The 10949-nt window shown below is 36.9% G+C and overlaps 2 protein-coding genes across 5 annotated transcripts in view; one reads left to right on the top strand and one right to left on the bottom strand.

Annotated features, from left to right (window-relative positions):
- Nucleotides 1–3181: 3181 nt before the first annotated feature.
- Nucleotides 3182–5143, bottom strand: LOC110264675 (uncharacterized). Its single transcript, XM_021106755.2, has 5 exons — nucleotides 4960–5143; nucleotides 4329–4363; nucleotides 3970–4246; nucleotides 3388–3878; nucleotides 3182–3313 (listed from the first exon to the last, which is right to left on the bottom strand). Exons 1-5 carry the CDS (start codon nucleotides 5141–5143, stop codon nucleotides 3182–3184), a joined length of 1119 nt encoding a protein of 372 aa, XP_020962414.2.
- Nucleotides 5144–5451: 308 nt separating this feature from the next.
- The window catches only part of LOC107609496 (RAP release 2, galactose-binding-like domain protein, putative (DUF1997)), a 28572-nt gene continuing 23074 nt past the window's right edge, over nucleotides 5452–10949 (top strand). For all 4 annotated transcript variants that reach the window (XR_002350105.2, XM_016311486.3, XM_016311484.3 and 1 more), the window contains exons 1-3: nucleotides 5452–5760; nucleotides 5890–6080; nucleotides 6271–6316. Coding sequence is in view for 3 of the 4 variants with exons in the window: in XM_016311486.3 (XP_016166972.1) it covers nucleotides 5571–5760; nucleotides 5890–6080; nucleotides 6271–6316 (427 nt within the window). In the remaining variant the exon portion in view is untranslated. The remainder of the gene's footprint in view (nucleotides 5761–5889; nucleotides 6081–6270; nucleotides 6317–10949) is intronic.

Here is a 10949-nt window from a genome sequence, read left to right as displayed (position 1 = left end):
ACAAAAATCTGAAGGATTGCCACATTTCAACAGTGTGTTATTTTATTTGGCATATAAGTAAAGAACGGTACTAACAAATTTTACAAATGAAAACTCACATATCGATGTGAAGCTAATTTTTTTTCCATCTATGAAGGGAATAAACATTGGGTAGTCTTCCACATTGAATTCCTTATTGGTTTTAGGTGATATGAATTCCCCGTTTGGGTGCTTCGAAACGGCCATGCTCTACAACAATTGTGAAACAACAAATGAAATACTGAAAATACACCCAAGTGACTACACAACTTACACCCAATTGAACGTAAAAAATACACCCAAATGAATAGAAAAACAGACCCGTTGATAAGAGAATATACACCCTAAGGAATACAGAAAATACAGCCAAAATTCATAGAAGTAACACTTACCACAATATCAGGGGGGAGACAGTATACTTGTTCTCGAAACCTTTTATCATTTTTCTGGTTGAGGATGAGGCACATGGCAGATACAATCTAGAAATATATGCCGAAATCAATTTACATTAATAAACAATGCATTTAACTTTGGTGTTAAAACATTAATGTTATTCTAATATTACCTCAGATTCTATATAAGTTCCTGCCTGGAGCGATGCAAGGTGCATTCTATTCAAAATGTATTTGTCTTGGGCAATCAGAGTGCACAGGTTGTCAAACTCATTAGTACTGTCATCTGCGTATGTCTTCACTCGCGTCGCCCAGATGTAGCACTTCTCTTTCATATCATCCGTATTTTGATTTATTCTCGCAGGAGTTTCAAACTTCCCAGAACTTTCTCCGCCAGTCTCCTTTTGAATTTGTGGACTTTTACTTTCTTCTTTCGCTGCACTGCTTGCTATTTTTTGTACCAAATCCTCTAGTTGTTCCAGCAAATTTGCAGTTTCTGGTGTTTTTGCCCTGTCTGCCTCCTGCGTTGACGCTCCCTCCTGCGTTGCTGCTTCTTCTTGGCTTGAATCAGTGAAGCCCAGGCTGAATGATGGCATTGGATCTGTTTTAGGAACATACGATGCTGTCCGTGCCATCATCATCAGCGCAGCAGCGTCTTCTTCGGCTGGATAACTGTGTGATCATGTATAACGTATTGTGAGAGTCAGAATATACGGATGATAAGCAAAGATTGATTTTAGTCTGATGAACTTACCTTTTAGATGGAGCTGGCGGAAGCGTGGGTGTGCTTTCTTCAAGTTTTTTTTGGGGTGGGGGTTCAAGAGTGCTGCATGGCACAGAAATTTAATCATGACATAAGAAAAATTATTCAGGAACAATATACACCCAAACTGTAACCCAATATACACCCATACATTGATTTTACTCTGATGAACTTACCTTTTAGATGGAGCTGGGGGAAGTGTGGCTGTGCTTTCTTCAAGTTGTTGGGGGGGTTCAGGAGTACTGCCCGGCACATCAAATTAATCATGACGAAAAAAAACTATTCAGGAACAATATACACGCAAACTGTAAGCAAATATACACCCAAATTCAAAACAAATATACACCCGAACTGTAACCAAATATACACCCAAACTAGAAACAAATATACACCCAATACTATTTCTTACGTTTTTGTAGTTCCTTCAATTTGTAGCAGAGGGGTTGCATAAAATTCTGTCTCAGGTGTTTCTTCAAATTCCGGCACGGTGGTTGTTTGGGACACTGGCACGAAAACTTGAATCGGAACTCTAAACAAGAAGAAAAATGAAAGGTTAACAACGCCTTTGAAAATAATAAGGTTATAAGGTTGAAATATTCTTGAAAAACTCACATTTCAAGCGCTTCCGATGCTGTCTCTTCCCTCACAACCATTATATTCGAATCAGCCGGCTCACTAGCTGACTCTTGAACCAGACTCAACCTAAAATACACCCAAACAATTCAAAAGGAACACAGACTTTGTTTTTTGAGAACTTACATACTTGCAGTTTTTGCTTTTTTTTCCTGCCTTTTTTTCTCGAATAAAATAATAAAGGGCTTTTTTTCTAAAAAAAATATATACAGAATTAGAAGCAGAAGGTAATAAAAGAACGAAAGTAACGGTTCTTTGAAAGAGAAATTACGTGCTCTCTGCAGGCCTGTTTACACTACTTTGTTCTGTGTGTCTTTGAGAGGAAGGATCATCACTTCCCAAGTTGACATCCGGTATTCTGAACAGATTTCATGTTATTTCAGACAAAATATGATACACGTAAATCATGATAAAAAGATTTTATTAAATAAAGCATCTTACGTTTCAGAAGAGACATAGCGACCTTTTGTCGATCGCATGTCAGCTTCATTTTCCCTGCGAAACAAGAAACAATTATTAGCAAAGAAAACACAGTAAAATCTGAAATATACACCCCATCAAGACATACCTCTGTGCACCAGAATTTTCATCGTTTTTTCTTAACAATTCATCTAGATCTTCACTTGATATTTCATATCTCTCACTACATTCATAAAAGAAGATGTTAACTAAAATAATTATGATGATGACGGTAATATAGCTTACGTATTACTGTACCCATCATAGGATTGATCTTCTTCAGGAGATGAATGCTCAGCAACAACCTTTTTCTTTTTGGATTGTGTTCTGGGTGGAAAAAATAAGTATGAATCAGAAATAAAAAATTAATTTTATCACAGAATATTGTCCAAAGAAGTGCTTACTTTTTTGGTGTTCTTTGTTTCTTTTTCTTTTTTCTTTGCTTCTCCACCGGTGATGATTCTTCGCTTCTATAAGTTAATAAGAGACACTTCAGTTAATACACAAAATCTTGATAATGAAGCCAAAAGAAAGGAGTAATAATTTCAGAACATTACTCATCAGTTGATTCGGATTCTGAATAAGAATCTGAATCCTCTTGACTCTTCCTTTTTTTGGAATCCATTTTGGAAGGCAAACAATCACTATTTAGAACATAGTAAAGATATAAAATACACCCAGATGAATGCACAAGATACAACTAACTGAATGGACAATATACACCCAACACAACAAACGAAATACACCCAAGTTAATAAACAACATACAACCAAATTGATAAACAAAATACACCCAACCCGAGAAAGAAAATACACCCAACTATGGTACTTACTTTGTTCCCTTTTTGCTGGGTTGTTTTCTTGCTGAATCCTCCGAGTCTTCTTGAGTCTCAGACTCAGAGGTAGAACTGTCACTATCAGTTGTTTCTTCCTCCGAAGACGATGTTGAACTTGCCTTCATTTTTTTTTTGTTTTTTTGATTTGTTGTTTTTTTCTGTTTTCTCTATTTTTTTCATTTTCTCTCTTGTTTGTGCCATCTTTACAATCCCCTGAAATATCAGATAATTTATTTAGCAGCATTCAGATAAATAAATATACACCCAACATATTATGTTCAACTTACCAAAATTTCCTCTGTTTCTGCATTCATTCTTTCGACCAACTGCTCCTTACTCCAGTTGGCAATCCAGGGTTTTGGTGGTCTTTCAGCCCTCTTCTTGCCTTTATTTTTAGAAAGATGAAAGTATATTATCACCAAGGCAAAGAGGCAGCCATCAATTGCCTTCTTCTTTTTCTCCTTGTAGTCGGTTATGCCCTTGACGATAAAGGTCAAAACATGCCCTCCCCAGTTTCGCTCCGTTATGCTGTCCATCTCAAAAATTGGGGCCAGGTGTACAGGTGAGATTTTGTTTATTGTCATTGGCAAAAGGAACGCCATCTGTATATAGAGGATGAAAATCCTCTTGAACATTAGGCGATCCTCTTCGTTACCAACGCTAATATCCATCATCTCATTTGTAAGACTTTTGAGGGTCCTACCCTGGAATCTTCTAAAAATTACTTTGTCATCCTCAGAAAGTTTCTTATAATCAACTTTCTGAGGAAATAGATCTCCTACAAAAAGGAAAAACAACAAAGTATGAATATCGAATCAAATACACCCAAGCATCAACTAAAATACACCCAAGCGTTAGTTAATATACACCCATAATTTTTAGCGAGTTATCTGTTGCGTTGATGCCAAGCGCATGACCTATTTTTCTTGGGTTTATTTTAAAAGAACCGTATCCGGTTTTCAGTCTGTTCTCCCCCAATTTGAAGTTGTTAGCCAGCTCCCTTAACACTTGGTGATGCACCCTTAGTGGTGGGATGTGCATCAAGCCACCGAATCCCAAATCCCTCACAATTGTTTTCTTCTCCTCACTCATGTTTCTGAATTTATCACTTAGGAGATGTGTTGCACACTTGAGGTCTTTGGTTTGCTGTAAACAGAAACAAAATTATAGTCAGATATGTTTCTATTATATAAAACTGATTTCAGGTAAGACATATATTTGTTCTTACATTTCTTCCAGGTTGGTTTCTTGCTGTCATTTTCTTTGAAATGAAAAATACACCCAAAGTTATCAGTAAGATACACCCATATATATGAGTTAGATACACCCATAGATAACAGTAAGATACACCCATATATATGATTTAGATACACCCATATATATCTGTCAAATACACCCATAGATATGATTCAGATACACCCATATATATCAGTCAGGTATCACTCAAACATGCATCAATATACAAGGTCAAGCAATATACACCCATGGACAAGCAAATATAAGAACAGTTGCAACTGCTGGCTATTACAGTATATCAGTTCAGAAAAATACACCCAACAATTTGCGCCATATACACCCATGTATATTAGCTCATATACACCCACCAAACTACGGAATATACTCCCAAAAATCAGTTACCAGAAGAACTGGAAGAACAAGAACAGTAACACCTAGAAGAACGAAGAAGAACAGTGTAACATAGAATCAAGAATAACAGTGAAACCTAAAACAAGTAGAACATTATAAACTGTAAAATGAGACGTAGAGCAAGAAGAACAGTAGAACGTACAACAACGTAGAAGAACAGTAAAACCTAGTTCGAAATATGGAAAATATACAGCAATGGTAATGTAACGTACCTTGAGTATTATAGCTTTGTTCTCTCTGGAGATTCTTGATCGAGAGTTCTATGGTGTGTTGATGGAGTTTTCGAATGTTAGCGACGAGGTGTATATCTTGAGTTTCGAACGTTGCTCGAAAATGGAAGGGTTGCTTTTTCTCTGAATGGCTTTGAGAAGTGGAAGAAGTGGAAGAGTTTGCCATTAAGGGGGCGGTTTACGCGAAGCGTAACCGTTTGAGTGAAGCGCGTGTAAATGACGCTCCATTCAATGCTCATCACTGCGCATGTGTTTTTTATGGGTTGGGACAACTTGTAAAACTTGTATATCGTTTTTACTTGTATGTGTAGCAGGCCCGTTTCAAATATTAAATCGATAGTTAAGTATCTTAACTCCACAAACTTTTTCCAAATTAATTACGGAAATTTGACTTTTCCATCAAGTAAAAAAGAAATAAAAAGAAAAAGTAACTATAAATTCTGCGCCGTTTATCTTAAAAAAAAAAAAAAAATCAAAGCCGATAATTCTTTCCTTTCCTTTGTTAAACGAAGTATTTGTTCCCTCTTTCTGACCACATCTTCCGGTCTTTCCCAGTCACTAGCGCTATCCTTTTTTAAACCAACCTCTTTGGGATGGCACTGGGCAACGCCTCGCTGGGTCCTTCCGTTCCGTATTCGTTCCCTGCTGCATCGTTGTGCACCCAATGCTTTTTACAGTCCCCTCGCCTTTCCCTTCGTGCTTCAGCAGCTCTCACCGAGAAAGCCCGGTTCGTTGCTCGGCGTAAGGAGTCCATTTCCGTTAGGCAACTTGAACGTCCACTAAGTAATGTTAGAGAGTTTGATAGTTACCCTTTCTTTCACTTTGTCTTTATAATGCTTGTAATTTGGGTAAATTCGTTGGATTCATGATTTTGACGTTTCAGTTATCTCATTTTCTTTTGGGTGCTTGTAGTTGAGTACATGCGGTTGCCGGCTAGTCAGTATTCTGTGTTAGACGCGGAGAGGATTGAACGCGTGAATGATAACACCTTCAGGTGTTACGTTTACGGGTTTAAGTTCTTCAACTTTGAGGTTATTCCGGTTTTGCTTGTTAAGGTGGAAGAACAACCTGATGGTTGTTGCATCAAGCTCTTGTCCTGCAAGGTGTGGTTCTCTTTTTCCTCTTCTATTTTTACTTTTACTTGTCTCTGTGTCCTTAAGGTCAGGTGGTTCAAGTTGTAGAATCGGCCAAGCGTCAGGTTGGGCTGCCATTTTTATTTAATAATTTGATCTTTTTCTCTTTTTAATCTGCATTTCGTAGCATGTTTATTTGTGGTTTTACCATTGTTGACAGCTGGAGGGCTCGCCCATGGTGGCTTCTCAGAATGACAAGTTTGATGGTGAGTTTTACTGTTTGCTGCATATTACAATCTATGTAGAAACCAGAAAGTTATTGATTTTTTTAATAATTTTTTGGGTAAATTTAAAATTCTAGTTTGAACAAATGAACAAAATACACATGAAGGAGTTTGGGATGGACAAAAGTACACACTAAATATTCCTAAATACAAAAGTACACCTCAGAGATTGTTTTCAATAGACAAAAGTGTTATACTATTAGTAAGGGTTTGATATTTACGAATCTTTGGCGTGTATTTTTGTCCATTGAAAATAATCTTTGGGGTATACTTTGATATTATGAATCTTAGTGTGTATTTTTTGATTAATCCAAACTCTTTCAGGTGTACTTTTATCTATTTACTCGTTCATTTTACGTTTGTCTCAGTGTAGGTGAGATGTTTGGAATAAGGTGATTGTTACCTTGATTGACCCTACCATTCAGAAAATCATTATCTTGAGCTTTTAACTTTGAAATGACTACAACTTTTGCCCATTCTGGCTTTGGGTTAGTTCTAATATGTTGGCACTTAAGGAAACGATGCTAACTCGTCCATACTATGAGCAATCATGTGCTTCATTTCTTTTAAACTGGAGAGTTTGTTATATGAAGTATGAAATACAGATGTGATAAGGCACAAATATGTTATATAGCATGGATATGATGATATTGCCTTGATGTTAGACCTGGAACTTTAAGGGTAAATTTGTGTTAGTAGTTTACTTCTTTTAAGGCAAGGGAAGGAATGGTCTGAAATGTGAGTACAGTTCAAGCCCTTCCTGTATGTTCTCTCAAACGAGTTTCTGTTGTTGCAAAATATCCCTCTTTTCTAAATCATTTTAGTATGCATTGTTTACTGAAGAAAACTGACAAATTAATATCTTTAACTAAAACAATAATATCATTATCACAGGTAAATGTGACCCTTGCCAGCTCATGATACAATTGATAATATGATTTAATTAACTTTGAAATTTGAAATATTTTGGATGTATCCGTGCAGTGTTAATTTTATGTCTGTTATGGTTGTTTTTGGGCATTTAGAACAAAAATATTCTCTTATATTCTAAAAGCACAAAATTTTTTATTTATTGTTCAAAGGTTTATGAGTTCAGAGACATTGATTTTGGGTGCTTATATAGTATTATCAGCCTTTTTATTGCCCGTATTATATTGATATGATTGTTGTTGGACTTATACATCTTTAATGCTATTGATTGAACTGTTGTTGGGATTCACTAGCAGCTAGTTGTTGTTGTTGTTATTATTATTGTTTTCTTTTTATTTATTTATTTACTATTTTTCAAATTGATAGAGTTATCAAGGTTTAAATATTCAGTACTATTAGTCAGGATGTAGTTGATGGTTGATAGTTAGCAGCTTAGCATTTATGCATGTAGTTGATAGTTAGTAACTTAGCATTTTTGATAATAGTTGATAGATATCTCTATATATATACCTCTTTTTGGATGACATGAAAACAATGAGATCTTTCTCCTATTTTCTTTGGATTAACATGATATCAGAGCCTAGCGAGAAAACTCATTGTGTACTAAAAGGATCCATTCTCTTTTTGTGATCCTTTTTGTAGAATCGTGTGTCTTTTAGATCACTCGAATATTCCCTACCATGTTCTCTCAAGCAGCCCAACAAAGCACATTTTGGCCACTAAGGGTGGCAAACGGGCAGCCCACTCCTCCCCGCCAATAAACGGGCTGGCCCGCCGTGCCCCCATCAAATTAGGCGGTTAACAAATTCTAGCCCACCTCGCTTTGTTTGCAAGCTGGCCATAAGTTTTTTTTTTCTTTTGAAAAATTTTAAAATTTTTTATTATGTTAATTAAAATAAAAAATAAAATTTATAACTTGATACAATGAATTATATGAAATACTTGATAAAACTTATAAATCAACCAAAAATTAATTTAAAAATATAAAAATACTTAATTTTTTGGCTTTTATGTAAAAAAAAATTAGGCGGTTGCTCGTCAGCCTGCCCCACCAAAGCCTGCGAGTTAAGTGGGGTGGGTTTGGCAGACATTAACTTTTGCAGACTAAAATCCAAGCCCGACCTACCTTTTTGGCTGGTTAAACAGGACGGCTTGACGAACTTCGGCCGGTTTGCCACCTCTATTGACCATCCTCTGCTGCCATCAGAACTGATCTTGCAATGCTGCTGCTGCCTTGACCCGCCGAGAAATTTGACTGACACTCTGTCAGCTTTGCCTTGTCCTCCACCGTACAACCTTGTTTTGGAGACGCCATCTAACAAGCCACGTGCCGCTGCCGCTCCTCTCTGACATGAAAGATCTTGCCGTGACTTCTGCCGGCATGTGAGGGCGCATCCACCACTATATTCTGCCACCGTTCGCACCGCCCAACTTGCCTAGTTGTCTCCTTTCTAGAATAGGTTGTGTTTTGCTGAACAAATCACTTTCTATCTACAGTTGTATGTGATTTTCCCTTTTTGCCACTGAAGCATTTACTGCCTTGTTTTTTTCTTTCTGTTGCTTGCTATTTCTATGTTTCTTTCTGGTTTCATAACATCACACCAAAAGGCTGCAGAAATTGATGACATTGTTCGTCCCAAGTGGATTAAGATTGATGCCCAACTCTATAGCGTTATCAAAAACACCATATCATTTACACCATATCATGTCACATGTGAAGCTGTTTTGATTTTGGCAAAGGTACTTCGCATTAACCATACACAACGATTTTATGGGTTTTGTCAAAACCTTATGAATGTTGTTGCTCTTCGACAGATTGATGGTTCTATGTCTGCATATTTAGGAAAAATTTTCAGTGCTTTCAATGATATCAATGAATTATTGCCTCCTCCTACTTTCCTGGAAAAAGAGTTGGAACAACGAAACACATTCTTTATGCTCATGGCTTTGTATGGTTTTACCTGTTGGTATTTGTGATTTAATTCTTGAGTCCCAAAATATTCCGTCCCTGATTAAAATTTGGTCTTCATTACTTTGGGTTCCTACTAAACATTCTTCTGAATCTGCTAGTATCAAATTCCATTGATGCGTCAGCTTATCTCAAAAACTCATGCTTGGGGTCGTTCCCGTAATAGCAATTTCAATTCAGCATAGCAACGCCCAAAATATGGTCATTGTCCCTAATTATCCTCTTATCCTTTTATCTATTAGGCGTTGAACATGTTCTTTAAAATGTATGATCTCTTTCATTGAAGATTCTTCCTTTATACAGGATCGGATGGTTGGCGTCTGATGTGGGTGCAATGACCTTTAAATTCTTTCTCCATCGTATCTACTACCTCTCCACTAGTCCTCTCACCATCCATGCTTAGTTAGGACACCTAACCTTCCCAATCTTAAGATAATGGTTCCTCCCATCTTCAATTTATCCAGTTTATCATGTGAGTTGTGTCAATTTGGAAACACACTTGTAGTTCTTTTACAAGTGTCAATAAACGAGTATCGTCACCTTTTGTTCTAGTTCACTCAGATATTTGGGGTCCGAGTCGGATTGCGTCTACTTTAGGATTCAAATATTTTGTTACTTATGTTGATGATTATTTTTGTTGTACTTAGTTATTTTTAATGGAAAATCATTTTAAGTTGCTTTCCATCCTTAATAAGTTCTACAAAGAAATACAAACTCAATTCCCATACATACACCCCGTAGTGACAATACCAAAGAATACATGTCTCATCCATTTCAAAGTTTTATGGCGAACAGTGTCCTTCATCAAACATGATGTGCTCATACCCCTCAACAAAATGGGCTGGTTGAGTGCAAAAATTGTCATTTAATTGAGATCATTAGAACTCCTCGTCTTTATAATCCTGTTCCCATTACTTTCTACGGAGTTGTTGTCCGCTTTGCATGTTATCTCATTAATCACATGGCTTCTTTAGTTTTAAGTCATAAATCTCCACACACGGTTTTATTTCTTCGTACTCCCATGCATTGTCTTCCTACACATATCTTTGGTTCTACTTGTTTTGTCCACAATCTTATCCCAGGACTTGATAAACTTTCTACTAAGTCCCTTAAATGTGTTTTCGCTTTTTGGTATGCTTGGTCACAAAAAGGTTATCGTTGTTGTTCTCTCATCTTACGTCGTTATTTTGTGTCTGCTAATGTCACCTTTGATGGTGTTCCCTATTCCTCCACCCCTTTACAACCTAAAACTATTGGTGATGACTTACCCCTACCTACTTTACCCATGGCTTTTGTACCTCATACCATTCCCCTCCTAATCTAACACCTATACCTCCCAATCATTGCCTTTGCATTCAGGTCTATCATCGTCGTACTGATGCACCATCAACCATACATTCTTCAACCACACTGGCCTTGCACAAGCTATTTTGGACTCATCTTCGATGCCGACTCCTTTATCGGATCTGGCCCAATCTCTTTCGCCTTCCTATTGCCCTTCGCAAAGGTATACGTTTCCCATAACCTTTCTCCACATTATGTTGCTTTGAGTTAGCATCGTGTCTCTTTCAACTACTGTATTTGTTTGTCGTCTTTGTCTTCTGCCTCTATTCCTAAAGCTCCAGGTGAATACTTATCCCAACTTGGGGAATTGTGTTTATACCTGGCAATCTTATCTCTTGGAAAAGTAAGAAACAAGATGTTAGGAGTAAAAAT

Source organism: Arachis ipaensis, chromosome B7, assembly GCF_059453495.1.
Source record: "Arachis ipaensis isolate K30076 ecotype BB chromosome B7, ASM5945349v1, whole genome shotgun sequence".
NCBI lineage: Eukaryota > Viridiplantae > Streptophyta > Magnoliopsida > Fabales > Fabaceae > Arachis > Arachis ipaensis.
The sequence above is the reverse complement of the archived record's forward strand: the minus strand, read 5'-3'. Positions and strand labels throughout refer to the sequence as shown.

Excerpts from the sequence above, each read along its gene's own strand:
- LOC110264675 (XM_021106755.2), bottom strand. The coding sequence starts at position 5,143 with ATGGCAAACTCTTCCACTTCTTCCACTTCTCAAAGCCATTCAGAGAAA. Across the intron at positions 4,247-4,328 it reads GAAACCAACCTGGAAGAAAT|CAAACCAAAGACCTCAAGTG; the intron begins GTAAGAACAAAT and ends TTCTGTTTACAG. Across the intron at positions 3,879-3,969 it reads TAACTCGCTAAAAATTATGG|GAGATCTATTTCCTCAGAAA; the intron begins GTGTATATTAAC and ends TCCTTTTTGTAG.